Source organism: Zingiber officinale, chromosome 5A (genome assembly GCF_018446385.1).
Source record: "Zingiber officinale cultivar Zhangliang chromosome 5A, Zo_v1.1, whole genome shotgun sequence".
NCBI classification, from domain to species: Eukaryota; Viridiplantae; Streptophyta; class Magnoliopsida; order Zingiberales; family Zingiberaceae; genus Zingiber; species Zingiber officinale.
This window is the reverse complement of record NC_055994.1, coordinates 86,635,410-86,655,511: the sequence shown is the minus strand read 5'-3', so window position 1 is coordinate 86,655,511 and position 20,102 is coordinate 86,635,410. Positions and strand designations below refer to the sequence as shown.

The window sequence follows — 20,102 nt, the reverse complement described above, 5'->3', positions numbered from 1 at the left end:
CGGATATACCGAGATCTAACACTAAGACATGGATGAAATCAGAGGAAAAATATTGGGATCTGAAATCAAGACATAATAGTTGTCTTGTCTCCAAGTAGATTCTAATTCTGAGAACGAGTGTATTGAGTAAGCTCGATCAAATCTGAATCCCATCTGAGTTAGATTGGTCGATTTTCTTTGGGTCACATTGATCTATTTTAATTTTGACTGACAATTAAGTGTGACTTTTGACTATATTGTTTACACGGAGCCGGTAACATTTTTGCCACATGATCGTGGTTTTGCTGTTCCTCATTTTGGGTCAAATTTTAGACCAGACTAAGGCCACAGGCTAAACATTGGCTCGTATTGGAATTTCTACGGTCATACCTAATTTGGTAAAACGTTCGTTGCATGATTTTGTTGTTTCACTTTTGTATACATACAACTTGCCAAAACTCAGTCAAAAAATACATTTTTGTCTCTGAAAAAACTCCAAAATTAAGAACCTGGTCAACCATCTCACTGAGTCAAACACCAGCGTATACGTACGAGAGCGACTGCCACGCGGTTCAATGTTTTCTTCTTCCCTGCGTGCGCTATAAATAAGTGTAATGGCGTAGTTCATGTCTTCACAACAAGTTTTAGCAGGGAGAAAGATCAAAAATGGGATCAGTTTGGGTAAGATGATTGATTTTAGTTTGTTTATCGCCATTTTTTTTACTTTTTTTTAAAACTAATTTTGAGTTTGCTGTTGGTGTGCGCAGGTTAGTTATGCACCGGCGAAGAAGGACTCGGATGCCGACAGAACTCCGGCCCGACCGGGAGTCGGCGATGGCGATGGCGATGGATCCCATACTCATGCTGTCGACAAACGGCAGCTGCTGCCGGTAAATGAAGATTTGGTACTTCAACGTTCGAGAATCCCGACTCCGCCGTCGATCGGTGACGGCGGCGGAGCTCATCATTATGCAATCGACGAGAGCCAACTGCCAGAGGATGGAGCATCGAGATCCGAGCGCTCAGGAGCTCCGACTAAGCCACCGATCAATGACGAGGGTGGAGCTCATCATAATGCAATCGATGAGAACCAACCACTGGCGGATGGAGCGTCTAGATCCGATCTCTCAGGAGCTCCGACTAAGCCACCTATCAATGAGAACCAATCGCTGGCGGATGAAGCCTCGAGATCCGAGCTCATAGGAACTCCGACTAAGCCACCGATTAAAGACGGTGGTGGAGCTAGTCATCGTGCCATAAACGAGAGGCAACAGCCCGCCGATGAAGCCTTCATATCCAAACGCTCGAGAACTCCGACTTCACCGCCGCCCAAAGACGGCGGTGGAGCTCGTCATCATACTATAAACGAGAGGCAACTGCCGACGGATGGAGCCTCGAGATCCAAACACTCAAGAACTCCGCCTCCACCGCCAATCAATGATGGCGGTGGAGCTCGTCATCATTGATTAAGAAATATATATATATATATATATATATATATATATATATATATATATATATATATATATATATATATATATATATAAAATACATTATATATCGCAATGAGGTGGAGAATTTAAAATAAGGTAATAAGAATAAATTTTAAAATAAATGTATAGTCAGATTGTTAGATGTAATTTTATTTTATATTAAATGTCAAAGAAATATATTTTTTTCTCTTCGTAGCTTAAGGTTTGTTTTTCCTAACATTTTTATTTATTATTATTATATTATAAATAACATTATTATATTATAAAACCTCGAGTAATAAAGTCTAGTCAAATGTAAAATAAAAACATAAATTGTATGTGGGTCTACTTACAGAAGATTGTATGTGAGAAGACTGTATGCGTACATTTTTCCTCGAAGGAAAATAATTATAATTACATTATTTTACTAGTAATTTAAGATGTGATGGGGGTAAATTTCTTAAATTATTAAATGATAATTTTAAAATTATTAATTTATATATTTATTTTTTATTTTATCTTTACCAGTCGACTGATATTTTAAAGTAATCGAATAAATTTAATTCTGTGCTAAAATATTAGAATTTTAAAGAAATCAGTCTCAGTCGACTGATTTTTTTTTCATATCAAAATCAATTTTAGATAAAAGCAGTTGAAAGATCAAGCGAGATTGATATGAAACTAATTTCAATATATTTTGTTATTTTTCTTGATTATATTTATGTCCTTAAACGTAAATTTGACGTTTAGTACATCAGTCAGTTTTGTCTAAAATTAGCTGATTGACCAAATGACCTTGGATTTACATGGAACTAGTTCTTATATGTTCGTATACCTCTTCTGATTATATCCATACTCTCAAATATTAATTTGACTAAATATATTTGTTTCTGTCGGGAAGCTGAGAAGACGAATCTGTCGGAATGACGTGTCTGGAATGTTGAGCGCACCTCCATGACCCGGATGGTGAACTATCTTCTGTGCTGACCAAGTCACCGGATGACCTCTGGTCAACGCTACCTGCAGCCAGCGACCGGGTTGCCCCTGTCGCTGGTACCTCGATGCTCGAGGTGGGTCTCACGAATGTATGAGCATTCGTATAATAGTGAAGAAATGAAATGCACAAATACTGAGTATGAGAACATACCCTGGCCCCAGGGGAGGCACCCTCGGTGGATCGGTAAGTTGGTCGTGATGCGGATCGAGTCGTCACGACCCCAGAGAGCAGATAGTTGTCCACCAAATGAGTAGCTGGATCCAGTGGCTCGAATCCGAACGCGATATGGATCCGCAGAACGACGCGCGGTCTAGCTATAGCATCAGCTCGTAAGCCGAACTAGGGGCACGAAGGCCGGAATACAATAATGGCCCGCAGACCAACCACTCTATCGGCTCGCAGGCCACATCAAATAAATAGTATGAAACATAAACATCCGGGCGACGGCTGCCCGGAGGGTGATGACAGCATGTGGCGACTAGCGCTGGAAGCGGCAAGGTTGGCTGCTAGAGGCAGCTGTGGCAGTCCCTAGAGGTGATGACAGTGATGATCGCCAAAGGTGGTGAGGCGGTGGCCGCCGGAGGTCGCTGTAGTGACCGCTGGAGCCGGCAATGGCGACGGTGGCAGCAATCGCTGGACGCGGCCCAGAAGGCTGTGCGCTGTCGGTGTGCCAGCGGCCTTGAGCGGCGGCAGCGACGCTTGTTCCAGCAGGCGACGGCGGGACCAGAACACAAAAGCCCTGCTCCTAAACCCGGCGGCCGGAGGTTTCTGTCGGCAAGAGGAGAGGGAGAGCGAAGCAGTGGCCGGTCTATCTGGCGATCCGGCGACGACGTCGTGAGGAAGAGAAGAAGAGGAGAAGCGGTCGTTGCCGGTGTCGCGAGGAGGAGAGGGAGAAGAGCGGTGGTGGCGGCCGACGAGGAGGATAAGGAAGAAGACATGCTTTTTCCTGTTGGCGGCGGTGGAGAAACACGAACCCCTCCTCTTTCTGACGCTGTGAACAGTGCTTTCTTTAAGCACCAAAGAACCCTAAACGCGAAAAGACCAAAACACCCCTCCCCCTTCTCCTAATCCCCCCTTTGCCCTCAAGCTGCCTCCGCATCACAACCCTCCCCTTCAAGTCTAGTCGAATGAGGCATGAGTCCGACTGACTAGACAGTCTATCACAAAGGCTGACTCAGTCTCGATAACTGAATCAAATCGCTGAATCCATAGTATAATGCCACGCGAGCGATTGCTACAGTAATGGTGTCGCATGAGATCGTCTTTGGAGCAGTGCACAAGAGAGTAATCATAGAAGAAGCTGTGTTTGGCTCTTGGTGGAAGACTACTTATATAAGCAGTTCCAAGCACTCGGATCCCTTTCGGGTGCCCGGACCGTGATGTCAGCGCATCCAATCAGCGCACTCCATGTTGGTGACGAGATTACTTTTGGCATTCCGGGCGCCCGAATCCCCTTTTCCAATAACTTTTTTTCTTGCAAAAAAAAAGGTTAGTCTGAAGCAATAAAAAATTATACTACCATGCAAAACAAAGTTAGCACAATATAACAAATAGAGTAGTAATTAGATTCTATCTCCTCGAGACCAGAATCTAGTCAAGATCTCAACTTAGGTTTCCAAAGTGGATCTAAGTTGGATCGATGCCTATTGTTCCCTCAAACAGGGAATGCGTCCTCACCAAGTCACTCCCCTCCAGTGACTTACCTTAACTTACCGCTTTCCCAGATATCTGGTTAGCCCGTCAACCTATCTGGACTTTGTGCCAGTTATCCGATCGACCCGTTGACCTCGCTGGAATTCGTACCAGATATCCGGTCAGCTCGTCGACTTATCTGGACTTTTTACTAGCTATCCAGTCAGCCCGTTGACCTAGCTGGATTTCTTGCCAGATATCCAATCAGCCGTCAACCTATCTGGACTTCGTACCAACTATCCAATCAACCCATCAACCTAGCTGGATTTCTTGCCAGATATCCTGTCATCTCGTCGACCTATATGGATTTCTCCTACACACTTAGTTAACTTGTTAGATCACAATAAACCTAACTTAACTTACTTTGTCATTCATCAAAACTTGAGTTATATTGTTAGTACAACTTACACGAACAGTTAGGAGTTTTGGATCTATTTTAAAATGGAGCCATTAGCGAGGGGCTAAGAGGACCATGAATTTCAGGTTTATCATAAGGCTGAGTCGCTAGCGTGGAACTAGGGATTCTGGTCCTGTCGTAAGGTGAAATCATTAGTGAGGGGCTAAGAGCTTGGGTCTATCGTAAAGTTGAGTCGTTAGGGTGGAGCTAGGAGTTCTGGGTCTATCGTAAGGTGGATCTGTTAGCGAGGACTAAGATGACCATGCATCTCTAGAATAGAGCTAGGAGTTCGGGGCCTCTCGTAAGGCCGATCTGTTAGTAAGGGACTAAAAGGGCCATGAGTCTTAGGTCTATCATAAGGTTGTTGTTCAAGAAGAGATCAACAAGTAAAAGGCTGTAATTTTTCTTGATAGAACATTAATATTTATAAGGATAAATAACAAGAAAGGAAAAAATAGGATACGATAAGGCCTTAAATGTGTTGCACTTTGAGCTCATTTGGGTTTCTTTTCCTTTTAAGGGATTGACTGAGAGATGGATACTTTCATTAAGGAGTATACTTCCTTTCTATGAGTCATTCGTGCTCTTTTGAGGTTAGTTTTAATTATCTCCAGGTAACATTTGCAAGTGGCGCTCTAATTTCCACTAACAAAACCAACTCAATCTGAGATCGGGAACTTCAGCTTTTGATGAAAGTTAGAGACCACTGTGTAAAATGAGCTGAGAGTTGGCTTTCCTAGGATGACTTTGTAACATGATGGAGCATCGACCACTATGAAAATGGTGCTTCGAGTTCACCTCAAAGGTTCCTTAACTAGAGAGAGAGGGAGGCTAATTTGTCCCAGCGGTTGCACCTCATGCACTGTAAATCCAAACAGAGTGGTTGATGTGGGTCATAACTCTTTCGGTTGATTTGCATTTGATTGAAAGCTTCTTTGTGCAACACATTTATCAAGCTTCTCATGTCCACGACACTCTCACCACGTTGTAGTTAGCTATAGTAGTATAGATTACTAAGGCGGCGTTGTGTAGGGTGACAACTCTTTCTAAATCTTGGGCCCAAAGTTTATGAGAAGGTCGCTCTCCATACCTCTTCCGATGTTGATGCTGTAATTCTCCAAACTTTGTTCATGTGCCTTCATGGCTTGGTTGGAATCTCTATCAGCAAAGCCACCTAAGATCAAGTTAATGTAACCTTGATGGCCAGCATTGTCCTAACAATCTCGGCGATCATCTCGACAGTCATCACAATGATCCTGGGAGTGGTGTCGAGGCAATTCTGGTTCTTGTCTAGGGATTGAATTGGCTCTGCACTGGATCTATCAATCTTTCGAGTCATTGTGCCGAGTGTATCTAATGTGTGTACGCCTGATAGTAATGGGTGAAGTTATTCTTCCCTGGCACCATTCCTTTATAACTCTACAAACTTTTTCAGCAAGCAACCGACATTCTTAGGTGTCATGAGCGTACGATAGGTGACATGTACAGAAACAACCCAACTTCTCCTAGGATGGCTAGCTTGACCCTTCTAGAAATGGAGAAGTCGAGTATACGACTTACATCGTCCGCTCCTCTCTCTGAGTTGGGATGTCATTTGAGGAGTTGATGAGGGATATTGCCCTTAGGTGGAGGCCAAAGAGGCTTCTTGTCCATTCGAGGGGCCACGACGGTGTCCCCCTTGCATGCTAGCAAGGCTTCTTCCAAGTGTATGTACCTCTCAACCTATTCCAACAACCTTTTGTAATTCATTGAATATTTCTTCACCAGTGACCTAAAGAAATTTCCATCTACCATACCTTCGAAGAAGACATTAGTTAAGATCTCTGAGAGAATTGATCGGACATCGATCCCAAATGACTCGAATTGCTAAAGATACTCTCGGAGGTTTTGTTGAGGCTTTTGCTTCATGATCAATAGGTTATGAAGTGTCTTTTGATACCTCTATTGCAAGCAAATTGATATAGGAAAGCAGCTTTGAAGTCGTCAAAGGAGTTGATAGAAGAGGCAAGAAGTCGACTGAACCACCACTAGACTGAGCCTAACAAAGTAGGTGAAAGACTTAGCACTTGACACCATCTATGTATTGATGTGTTGGGATATGCCTGATGCAATGTGTGCTAAAAAATGTTTCATAAATATGCACAGCGGAAGATTTAATGATAAATAAATTAATTTATTACATCACATACACTACATGCATACAAGATACAATTGCGCAGACAAGATCATAAAATAAAACAAAATCAAATAACAATTATTCTAGGTATATCTTACGGATGACCTATAACGAGAAGGACATCAATATTTTGCGATGTTATCAAACCTTACCTCTATTCATATCCACGCCGAACTCTTCAAGACAGCTCCAAGAGAACAAGCTTCATCTTTAGAAGGCACTAGTTAGGAGTGAAGGAGAAGGATCAAGAAGAGGAAAAGAAGCAAAAGGAAGATATTCTTCCTTTGGGTGACTCACGGCAACAAGAGGAGACCTCTTGTTGTGGTCGGCGACAAGGGAGAGGGAGAGAAAGGTATTGGATTTAAGTTTTCAAAACCTAATCAAGCCAAAAATAAATTATGTATTAATTCTCTCTTAACCATATCAATATATAGTTTTCTTTAATGAGTTGGATTAGAAATCCTAAATTCAACTCATTATGCCTTAACAAAAAATTAGCCCATTAACCTTTGGTTTGGTTCACAACTAAATCAAGTTGGTTCATTGCTAAACCAAATTGGGTTCAACTCTTTTATAAGAGATGTTTTCCATCCGTGGTTCGTTCTGACAAATATTTGTATATTTGTCTTATTGGTTAGTCCTAGGAAAACGTACCGGTTCCACTGTACAAAATTTTTTGTACAAGTGTCGAACCTTTCCTTAAATAACCTATTGTGTTCTTTAGAAATGAAATTAGGAATCGCAGACGGAACTTAACATCATTGATTCCAAATTTAACTTATCTGTTCTTAATGGTTTAGATTTGAATCGCAAGTGGAATTTAACACTATTGATTCAAATCCACCTAAGTTATTCAACAACAACAACAACCAAGCCTTTTCCCACTAGGTGGGGTCGGCTGTATGAATCTTTTTATGCCATTGAACTCTATCTTCTATTATATCATCATCTATATTTAAATAAATTTTATCTTGTTTTATTGTTGCTAACCAAGTCTTTTTTGGTTTTCCTCTTCCTCGTTTGATATACATGTTTATCATAGTTTCACATCGCCTAACTGGAGTATTTATTGGTCGTCTAAGTACATGTCCGTACCATCTTAAACGTATCTCTCGGAGTTTGTCCTCAATAGATGCAACTCCGACTTTCTATCTAATGCTCTCATTCCTTATTTTGTCCATCTTCGTATGTCCACACATCCACCTTAACATCCTCATCTCTGCAACTCTCATCTTATGCTCATGTGCTCGAGTCATAGCCCAACATTCAGCTCCATATAACATAGCAGGTCTAACAGCGATTTTGTAGAACTTACCTTTAAGTTTAAGAGGTACTTTACGGTCACATAAAACACTCGACGCTCCCCTCCATTTCACCCATCCTGCTTGTATTCTATGTAAGACGTCTCTCTCAATCCCTCCATCATTTTGTAAAAATTATCCTAAATATTTAAATCACCTATGACAAATATTCAATGAATAAAAATCCACCTAAGTTATTAATTCCATAAATATTAATTTCCAAAATTGGCTTCCAGGACTGCATGGCGAGGCACATGGCATTCTTGGATATGGGAGCAACCACCACCGCCTAAGCAAAGCCTTTTAAGGAAAACTAATATTTATTTCCTTAAATAACTCTAGGTTAACCAAAAAGAACAATCGAATCACAAATTCGAAAAAAGAAGAAAACACAAACTCGAAAAAAAAACTATTTCGAAAACTCTAGAATCATATGCCTCTTGTGTTTGGTATTTCCATAAATAACTATACAAAGAAAACTAGTATGATGCGGAAAAAAATTACTAGTTATACCTTTCTTTGTAAGAAAAATAACCTCTTGATCTTCTACCGTATTCCTCTTCTTATCCCGGACGTTGTGTGGGCAACGATCTACCGAGATGAGAATCCACCTAAGCCACCTTTCTTCTCCAAGCATGATTTGGCCACCACATAAACTCCAAGAGATATAAGGTTCGGCCACCACCACCAAGCTCCAAGGGATGCTAGAAACAAAACATCCTTTCTCTCCTTCTTCTCCTAGCTAGAACCGGCCACCATCAAGAACTCCAAGAGGGGTTGCCGCCGGCCACAAGAAGAAGAGAAGAGGGAGAAGCTAGGGTCGGCCACCAAAGAGGAAAAGAGAGGAGAAGAATAATAGAGTCATTCTCCATGAAGGCACCTCTACCCCCTCTTTTATAATCCTTGGTCTTGGCAAATAATGAAATTTAAATAAAAATTTCCTTAATTCCTTTGCCATGAAAAAGAAAAATTATTTTAATTAAAACAATTTTCTTTTTTCAATTACAATGGTCGGCCACCTCTTTCCCCAAAACAAGGAGAGTTTTAATTAAAACAAAAATTAAAACTTCCTAATTTGTTTCCAGAAATTTATAAAAAAATTTCTCCAATAATTTTTCCCTTCATGGTGGTTTGTAAAAAGGAAATTTTATAAATTAAAATCTTTCTTTTAAACATGTGGATAAAAAGAAAGTTATCTCTAAAAATTAAAATATCTATTAATCTACAAATAAGGAAAGATATCAAATCTTTTCTTAATCTTTTGTAGAAACTTATAAAAGAGAATATTTAATTTTTAAACTCTCTTTTAAATCATGAACATGGTTAAAAAAGGAAAGTTTTCTCAAAATTAAAATCTACCTTTCAATCTACAAATAAGGAAAGATTTCAAATCTTTTCTTAATCTTTTGTAGAAAGCTATAAAAGGAAAGATTAAAATTTTAAACTCTCTTTTAAAACCATGATATCCACATAAGAAATAATTTTAATAAAAAAATCCCTTTTTAATATGATGTGGCCGACCACCTAAGCTTGGGCTCTAAGTTATTGGCCGGCCACCTTAAGGTTCAACCTTTAGGATTGGCCGACCCTAAGCTTGAGCTTCAAACTTAGCTTGGCCGGCCCCTATAGGTTGGGTAAGAAGGTGGGTATGTGGTGGGTATAAATCTCTAGATACAAGAGGCTACGATAGGGACCGAGAGGAGGAATTGGTTTTGGTCTCCCGATGAAATTAAGCTTCCCGTGTTTGCCCCGAACACACAACTTAATTCTATCAATAATAATTCATTCCACTAAAGAACTATTATTGAACTACCGCACCAATCCCAAATTACATTTTTGGGCCCCTTCTTATTATGAGTGTGTTAGTCTCCCTGCGTTTAAGATGTCGGGTGTCCACTAATTAAGTGAGTTACTGACAACTCATTTAATTAATATCTTAGTCCAAGAGTAGTACCACTCAACCTTATCGTCATGTCGGACTAAGTCCACCTACAGGGTTTAACATGACAATCCTTATGAGCTCATCTTGGGGGCATTATCAACCTAGATCACTAGGACACAATTTCCTTCTATAATCAACAACACACACTATAAGTGATATCATTTCCCAACTTATCGGGCTTATTGATTTATCGAACTAAATCTCAACTATTGATAAATTAAAGAAATAAATATCAAATATATGTGCTTGTTATTATATTAGGATTAAGAGCACACACTTCCATAATAACTAAGGTCTAATTCTTTTATCAAGTCAGTATAAAAAGAACTTACCTAAATGGTCCTACTCAATACACTTAGAGTGTACTAGTGTAATCTATTAGTCAAGATAAACTAATACCTAATTACACTACGACTATTCCAATGGTTTGTTCCTTTCCATCTTAGTCGTGAGCTACTGTTTATAATTTATAAAGAACTGATAACACGATCTTCTGTGTGTGACACCACACACTATGTTATCTACAATATAAATTAATTGAACATCTACATTTGGTATATATAAATGTAGACACTTGACCAATGTGATTCTTATAACTAGATAAATGTTTATACCAAAAGTTAGGCTTTTAGTATACACTGTAACAATCTTCCACTTATACTAAAAGACTAAGCTCCCATATCTACTATCATACATCTGATTCCCAACCCTTCAACATGCCCATCAAAAGCTCTTGCCTTAAGGGCCTTAGTGAAAAGATCTATAGGTCATCATCTGATGCAATCTAGGCGGCAACAACTTCTCCTCGTTTATACGATTTCTCGTATTGGGTGGTACTTGCGCTCTATTGTGTTTACTCGCCTTATAGACTCATGGTTTCTTCGAATTTGCTACTGGACCACTATTATTACAATAAATTGTAATAATCTTTGAACAAACCAGAAATCATATCTAACTCCATCTTAAGGTTACTGAGTTATTCAGCTTCTATGACTGCCTCAAAGGCTGCCACTTACTCAGCATCTATGGTTGAGTCCGAAAAAGCACTTTTGCTTATCATTCTTCCATAGTTATGACTTTACCTCCTAAAGTAAACACAAAACCCCGAGGTTGACTTACTTCTATCCCTATCTGATTGGAGGTTAAAATCCGTGCAACCCACAGGGACCAAATTATCTGCCTTGTAAGCTAGCATATAATCTCTAGTGCCTCTAAGGTACTTTAATATATGTTTTACTGCAGTCCAATGTCGTTGTCCAGGGTTACTTAGATATCTGCTAACTATACCTTCGACAAAACAGATTTCTGATCTCATGCATAGTATACATTAGGCTTCCGACAGCCGAAGCATAAGGAACTGCCTTCATTTCCTCTATCTACTTTGATGTCTTTGGAGACATCTCTTTAGATAAAGCTACTCCATGCCTAAAAGGTAAGAAACCTTTTCTTGGAGTTCTGCATGCTAAAACGAGCAAGGATTGTTTCAATATATGAAGCTTGGGATAAGTAAAAATCTTGCGATCCCTTTGATCCCAAGAATATATGCATTCTCCTAAGTCCTTCATATCGAATTGTTTGGACAACCATACCCTTACTTCTGACAACACTTTGATATTGTTTCCAACTACCAAAAATGTTATCTACGTATAGTACAAGAAATACCACCACGTTTCCATCACATTTCTTGTATACACAAAACTCATTCGGTTATAAAATAAATCCATAGGTCTGGATTACTTTATTAAACCGGATGTTCCAAGACCTTGAAGCTTTACTTCAGTCCATAGACTGATTGAGCTTACACACAAGATGCTCTTTGCTCTTTGCAATGAACTCTTCTAGTTGCTTTATATGGATGTTTTCTTCAAGACGTCCATTAAGGAAAGTTGTCTTGACATCCACTTGCTAAATCTCATAGTCCATATGAGAAGTAATAGATAAAAGAATCCGGATAGACTTAAGCATGGCTACCGGCGAAAAAGTTTCCTTTTTCAACAAGCCTTGCTTTGAAAGTTTCCACCTTCCTATCTATCCCTTTTTTCCTATTGTAAACCTATTTACGCCAAATAGCTTTTACACCATTTGGTGGTTCTATAAGCTCCCAGATTTTATTAGAATATATATATTCTAATTTTGTATTCATTGCTCTTTACAAAGATGTTGTATCTTTATCTTGGAGTGCTTCATCATATGTCTGGGAATCAGGTTCATGTTCACCAGGGATCAGGTCCACAGACTCTCCCAAAACATGAATCTCTTAGGTTGCCTAACAACCCTCCCACTATAACGAGGCACTTTCTATAATTGTGTATCATTTGTGATACGTGTTGCAGTTTCTTGTGATATTTCATCTTGTACAGTTGGTACTAGATTTTTAATTTCCTTAAGAATAATTTTTTTTTTTACTCATGGACTTGTGGTTCATAATATAGTCTTTTTCTAAAATCGAGCATTGGTGCCAACAATGACCTTCCGATTTTAAGGACTACAAACCTCTTTTCATTTTTCTAGGATAACTCACAAACAAGTGAACTCATGTCCAATTTTTCAGTGTCTCTCACGTGCTAGACCACCCAAATCCGAATATGCTTCAGACTAGGCTTACGCCCATTCTGCAATTCTGTGGGAGTAGAGAGTTCTGACTTAGAATGTACTATGTTCACTTCCGTTTCCAGTGTATATCCCTAAAACGAATTTGGTAATTTTCTAAATAACTCATCATTGATCTAATTATTCTATAAGAGCCTTATACCTTCTTTCTACTACACCATTCTATTGGGATGTATCAAGTGAAGTTAGTTGGGATTGAATCCCTACTTCTGATAAGTGACTCCTAAATTCTCCCAAGAGGTATTTGCTACTACGATCTCACCGTAGTGTCACGATATTTTTACTTTGACATTTCTCCGCATCAGCCTCGTACTCTTTGAACTAATCAAAGCACTTAGACTTGCGGCGTATCAAGTAAATCTATCCGTGTTTCGAATAGTTGTCTATAAAATAGATGAAATATTCGAAACTACCTCTTGTCTGGATAATCATAGGACCACACAAATTAGAATGAACCAATTCCATTATATCTTTGGATCCATACCCCTTAGACTTAAAAGCTTCTCAGTTATTTTTCCTTGCAAGTAAGACTCTTAGGTTGGAAAGATTTCCACTACCAATGAACCCAAAAGTTCATCAGCTACCAATGAATCCTTCTTAAGTTAAAATAACCTAGCCTTTGATGCCAAAGATATAATTGGTTTATTTCTGAAGGTTGCTTTCTCTTAATAGTTAGAAGATGTGTTATTAATTTCCATTTATTGCATCGTGGGAGTTATTGGATTATAAATTGTCAACCAACGTACCAGAACAGATAACTTCCTTATTTTCCTTGATAACAAGTTTGTTATCAAAATAGACAGAATATCTATTCTTTAATAGTTTAGAAACTGAAATCAGGTTCTTTCTAAACATAGTACGTAAAGACAATTTCTAATAATCCATATTTTATTCCTATCAAAGGATAAACTTCTCCCACTGCAACAGCTGCTACTTTTACAGCAGTGCCCATGTGGACGGTGATTTATATATGTAAGACCGATAGGTTCGATAGAGGGGGGGTGAATATCGATTCGAAAATATAGAGTATTAGCGCAGCGGAAAAGTAAAGTAGACACAGTTGTTTTTTTACTTCGTTCGGAGCCTGTGACGACTCCTACTCGAAGGCCCGTGGTCCTTGACCACTTTCGTTGGGCAATCACTAGCAATTCGATAATAATTACAAAATGAATACAGGAAATGCTTAATGAAACAAAGTAATACCGACAAGAAAATTAACCAAAAACGAAGAAGCACTTTGTCGGAGCTTTGTTAGCGTCGCAGGAACGTAGAGCAGCGGGACCAGCAGTCGAAAGTTCTCAGTCGATGATTGATTCTGAAGCTTCTGCCTGAGGCTTCTTTTATATGCTGTCCCGGGCGCCTGGATCCCTTCCGGGCGCCTGGAATGTGACGTAGCTGCACAAACCATGATGCTCCACGTGGCGATGAAATTTGCCTTCCGGGCGCCCGGATCCCCTCCGGGCGCCCGGACCCCTCTTCTCCGGAAAGTCCTTCTCCTGCAAGAAAAGGTTAGTCCGAGGCAAATGTACCTGCAGCAAAGAATGTTAGCACAGCTTTATAGATGAGAAAGTATGACTTAGATTCCGTCTTTCCGAGACCGGAATCTAGTCACGATCTCGACTTAGACATCCGAAATGGATCTAAGCCGGATCGACGCCTAATGTCCCCTTCCCGGGAACGCGTCCTCACAGTCACTCCCCTCCAGTGACTTACCTCACTTACCCGTCGACCCGTCTGGACTTCTCGCCAAGCGTCCGGTCAGCCCGTCGACCCGCTTGGACTTCTCGCCAGCTATCCGGTCAGCCCGTCGACCTAGCTGGACTTCTCGCCAGCTATCCGGTCAGCCCGTCGACCTAGCTGGACTTCTCGCCAAGCGTCCGGTCAGCCCGTCGACCCGCTTGGACTTCTCGCCAGCTATCCGGTCAGCCCGTCGACCTAGCTGGACTTTTCCTGCACACTGGATAAAAGTCTCAGACAACAACAAACCTAACTTAACCTGATTTGTCATTCATCAAAACCTGAGTTAGACCGTTAGTGCTAACCGCACCAACAATATAGTTGTCGGATTTCCTGGAACCCCTGCAATGAATTGCAGACATAATCAGTGGTTCCTGTATCTACACACCAAGTACTGGTAGATAACACCACTAAATATGTTTCAACAACTAATAAAATACACCGTTATTGTTCTCAGTTTTATGAGGGCAGTCTACCTTAATGTCCAAGTTTTCCAATCATTACAATTGGGACTACTAAGTCTATTCTATAATATAACAGCTAGGGGATTGACTAACATTTGAAAACCTAAGAATCACAAAATTATTTGGTCAAGACCAACATTTCAAAATCCCCGTGAATTTTGTATGCCACGTTAGTGTGGACATATACAAATTCTAAAAAGAGATTTTATCCATTATTTTTATTATCTTGTCAACCTATGACAAATAAAATTAATAGTTGATCTGTCTTTGATCAAATATTTGGTCAAGACTCTAAATTTAAAATAATATTAATTCCTCTAACAATACTATTTAAATTTACCAACACCTCAAAACACCGTGAATTTTGCATGCCACGTTAGTGTAGACGTATACAAAATAATCATTTGTAAGAGGAGGGCTTTACCCATTAACTATCTTGTCAACCTAACTTTATGACAAAATAAAATTATCTCAAACACCGTTAATTTTGCATGCCACGTTAGTGTGGACGTATACAAAATCAATCATTTGTAAGAGGGATTTTAACCCATTAATTTTATTATCTTGTCACCCTAGTTTTATGACAAATTAATAGTTGGTTTCCTTTTGGTCACACAAGTGATAGCAGTGACTCCGTTGGGGAGGATACTATTAAATGTGTCTAAGTGTATACCATTACTTGATACTAAGTCCATTAAATAGAATTGTGCCCCTTCAGTTGGAGAAGATCACACACATCCTAAATAACTTCTTATAACCATCCATTAAGGAAGTTTGATCTAGTGATCCGCAAACAAACTCATCCGTTGTGGAGGGAGGGACCCAGAGCCAACACGCAAGCTTGTTGCATCACTTACAAACCAGTAATGGAGACCATGGGATTAATATACTAATCCCTCTCCCACTTAGTTATTTAAGGTGAGGAATTTTAACCTATGCTAGCATATAACACATGCATACACACACATCACAGTAAATAAAAGCAATAAATATGGAAATTAATTTTCCAACTATTATGGCATTTTCATCACTGTCCTCCGTGTGCTCCAACCCTAGCTGCTGCCATTTTTAGCCACCGTCATCGGGTCGAGTTGTCGATCCGCGACAAATATAGAATTTTACATACATCAATCCTATATTCTATAAAGGAATGTACATATATTCTAGATCGAACAAAAAATGTAAAATCCTAATAACTAATACATCTCCTGCTATATTTAATTTTACAATTATGCACACACAATTAAATACCCTTGACATGTCCAAGGGTCCAATCACACACAATAAAAATATGCCATAATAGTTGGAGCCTGCAACCATAAAGTTAGCACATCCTACTATTATCTTGCCTAAATTATGTGTGACATGTGCATAACCTAATTTGAAAACCAAACACACAGAGGCAAACCCTAGCTCTGATACTAATTGTTGGTTAGTCCTAGGAAAACGTACCGGTTCCACTGTACAAAATTTTTTGTACAAGTATCGAACCTTCCTTAAATAACCTATTGTGTTCTTTAGAAATTAAATTAGGAATCGTAGACGGAACTTAACATCATTGATTCCAAATTTAACTTATCTGTTCTTAATGGTTTAGATTTGAATCGCAAGCAGAACTTAACACTATTGATTCAAATCCACCTAAGTTATTAATTCCATAAATATTAATTTCTAAAATTGGCTTCCAGGACTGCATGGCGAGGCACATGGCCTTCTTGGATATGGGAGCAACCACCACCGCCTAGGCAAAGCCTTTTAAGGAAAGCTAATATTTATTTCCTTAAATAACTCTAGGTTAACCAAAAAGAATAATCGAATTACAAATTCGAAAAAAGAAGAAAACACAAACTCGAAAAAAAAACTATTTCGAAAACTCTAGAATCATATGCCTCTTGTGTTTGATATTTCCATAAATAACTATACAAAGAAAACTAGTATGATGCGGAAAATAATTACTAGTTATACCTTTCTTTGTAAGCAAAATTACCTCTTGATCTTCTATCGTATTCTTGTTCTTATCCCGGACATTGTGTGGGCAATGATCTACCGAGATGAGAATCCACCTAAGCCACCTTTCTTCTCCAAGCAAGATTCGGCCACCACATAAACTCCAAGAGATATGAGGTTCGGCCACCACCACCAAGCTCCAAGGGATGCTAGAAACAAAACCTCCTTTCTCTCCTTCTTCTCCTAGCTAGATCCGGCCACCATCAAGAACTCCAAGAGGGGTTGCCGCCAGCCACAAGAAGAAGAGAAGAGGGAGAAGCTAGGGCCGACCACCAAAGAGGAAAAGAGAGGAGAAGAATAATAGAGTCATTCTCCATGAAGGCACCTCTACCCTCTCTTTTATAATCTTTGATCTTGGCAAATAAGGAAATTTAAATAAAAATTTCCTTAATTCCTTTGCCATGAAAAAGAAAAATTATTTAAATTAAAACAATTTTCTTTTTTCAATTACAATGGCCGACCACCTCTTTCCCCAAAACAAGAAGAGTTTTAATTAAAACAAAAATTAAAACTTCCTAATTTGTTTCCAGAAATTTATAAAAAAATTTTCCAATAATTTTTCCCTTCATGGTGGTTTGTAAAAAGAAAATTTTATAAATTAAAATCTTTCTTTTAAACATGTGGATAAAAAGAAAGTTATCTCTAAAAATTAAAATCTCTTTTAATCTACAAATAAAATAAGGAAAGATATCAAATCTTTTCTTAATCTTTTGTAGAAACTTATAAAAGATAATATTTAATTTTTAAACTCTCTTTTAAATCATGAACATGGTTAGAAAAGGAAAGTTTTCTCAAAATTAAAATCTACCTTTCAATCTACAAATAAGGAAAGATTTCAAATCTTTTCTTAATCTTTTGTAGAAAGCTATAAAAGGAAAGATTAAAATTTTAAACTCTCTTTTAAAAGCATGATATCACATAAGAAATAATTTTAACAAAAAAATCCCTTTTTAATATGATGTGGCCGACCACCTAAGCTTGGGCTCCAAGTTATTGGTCGGCCACCTTAAGGCTCAACCTTTAGGCTTGGCCGACCCTAAGCTTGAGCTTCAAACTTAGCTTGGCCAGCCCCTATAGTTTAGGTAAGAAGGTGGGTATGTGGTGGGTATAAATCTCTATATATAAGAGGCTACGATAGGGACCGAGAGGAGGAATTGGTTTTGGTCTCCCGATGAAATTAGGCTTCCCGTGTTCGCCCCGAACACACAACTTAATTCCATCAATAATAATTCATTCCACTAAAGAACTATTATTGAACTACCGCACCAATCCCAAATTACATTTTTGGGCTCCTTCTTATTATGAGTGTGTTAGTATCCCTGTGTTTAAGATGTCGGATGTCCACTAATTAAGTGAGTTACTGACAACTCATTTAATTAATATCTTAGTCCAAGAGTAGTACCACTCAACCTTATCGTCATGTCGGACTAAGTCCACCTGCAGGGTTTAACATGACAATCCTTTTGAGCTCCTCTTGGAGACATTATCAACCTAGATCACTAGGACACAGTTTCCTTTTATAATCAACAACACACACTATAAGTGATATCATTTCTCAACTTATCGGGCTTATTGATTTATCAAACTAAATCTCACCCATTGATAAATTAAAGAAATAAATATTAAATATATGTGCTTGTTATTATATTAGGATTAAGAGCACACACTTCCATAATATCTAAGGTCTAATTCTTTTATCAAGTCAGTATAAAAAGAACTTACCTAAATGGTCCTACTCAATACACTTAGAGTGTACTAGTGTAATCTATTAGTCAAGATAAACTAATACATAATTACACTACGACTATTCCAATGGTTTGTTCCTTTCCATCTTAGTCGTGAGCTACTGTTTATAATTTATAAAGAACTGATAACATGATCTTCTGTGTGTGACACCACACACTATGTTATCTACAATATAAATTAATTGAACATCTACATTTGGTATATATAAATGTAGACACTTGACCAATGTGATTCTTATAACTAGATAAATGTTTATACCAAAAGCTAGACTTTTAGTATACACTCTAACATGTCTTATGTATGGTCCAATCAAACATTTATCTCTTGATTTGAGAATCCTATTCTCTAACTTGTTTTATGTCTTTTAGAGACTCGTACTGCAAGTGACACAATAAGTTCCCAGTTTATCTTAGTCGTCCATAATTAACTACTGAATTATGGAACGATCATGAGTTGCACCTAGTAGTACATCATGATCCCCAATTGATCAAAATATCATAGATCATCTCAGAACTAATTCTAAATCATTCAACAGCTACAGTGGGTCGTGTGCCATTTCTTTCACGCATCTTATACTCACTTAGTTCAGGATATGGTTTATGTGTTTGCCCCCACTAGGCTGACTATGCCACATCTAGTCCAAGTTGTAACGCCCGAAAATTCTCAAAACTATTTTAGGAATATTCTATGATTTTTCTGGAATTTTTAGATATTTTTCTGGAATTTTCCGAGTAGCGGAAGTAGAAAAAATAATTAGAAGAATAAAAAGGCTTAAGCGGGAATTGAACCCGGGACCTCTCGGGTCAGCTAAACCTTTAGTTAGCCTTAGTAACCGGTGAACCCAGCGGGGCCGTGCTGAAAGAGAAGGGAAACATTTATATTTATATTTGAGTTGGGCCTAGTTACCCACTTAATATAAATTAAAAACTTAAGTTGGTTTGGGTTATTTTCTTTTATTTGGTTCGGCAACTTCTCCCTCTCCAAACCCTCACGCCGAACACCTCTTCCTCTTCTCCTTCTCTCGGTGCCAACCACAAGAGGACCTAGGGTTCTCTCCCTAGGGCCCCAAGGACATCTTCCGATGATAACTCCGGCACAAGGACGCTCTCCTTCACGAGGGGAACGCTTAGACGCGAGAAGATCATCGAGAAGTCGTCTCCACCGGAATTTCTAGCGATTAGATTTGTAAGAAATCTAGCACACTAGGTAAGAAACCCCTCACCTGCAGTATAAGTAGCTTCCGTTTGGTTTCTATGCACTAGTTTAGTTATATGCAGATTTTTCGACATGTAGGGTGTATTTAACCCTCCTCGCAGGTTTAGGGATTTAGTGAGTACCTTTAGATGGGTCGGACACGTCTTTTCCCCTTCAGTTGGAGGTTAAGATGCTGTTGGGTGCCTAAAGGTAGTCTCCCTAATAGAGAGGGGAGTTAAAGCACACTAGGTGTTCGATAAATTAGCTAGTTAAGTAAAAATGCAAATTAGGCATTTTAACAGTTCAGTTGAATGCATTAGAAGCATCTAAATCAGTAAATCAGTTTATTCTAGCTTATATGGGACTACGGTCCAATGGGTGGGCTCCC

General features: G+C 38.9%; 1 protein-coding gene across 1 annotated transcript; it reads left to right on the top strand.

The window, feature by feature from the left end:
• Positions 1–590: 590 nt before the first annotated feature.
• On the top strand, positions 591–1,473 carry LOC121982979. The gene is made up of 2 exons (XM_042535977.1): positions 591–660; positions 747–1,473. The coding sequence occupies exons 1-2, from the start codon at positions 646–648 to the stop codon at positions 1,443–1,445; spliced, it is 714 nt and encodes a 237-aa protein (XP_042391911.1). The 5' UTR covers positions 591–645; the 3' UTR covers positions 1,446–1,473.
• The last annotated feature ends 18,629 nt before the right edge of the window (positions 1,474–20,102 follow it).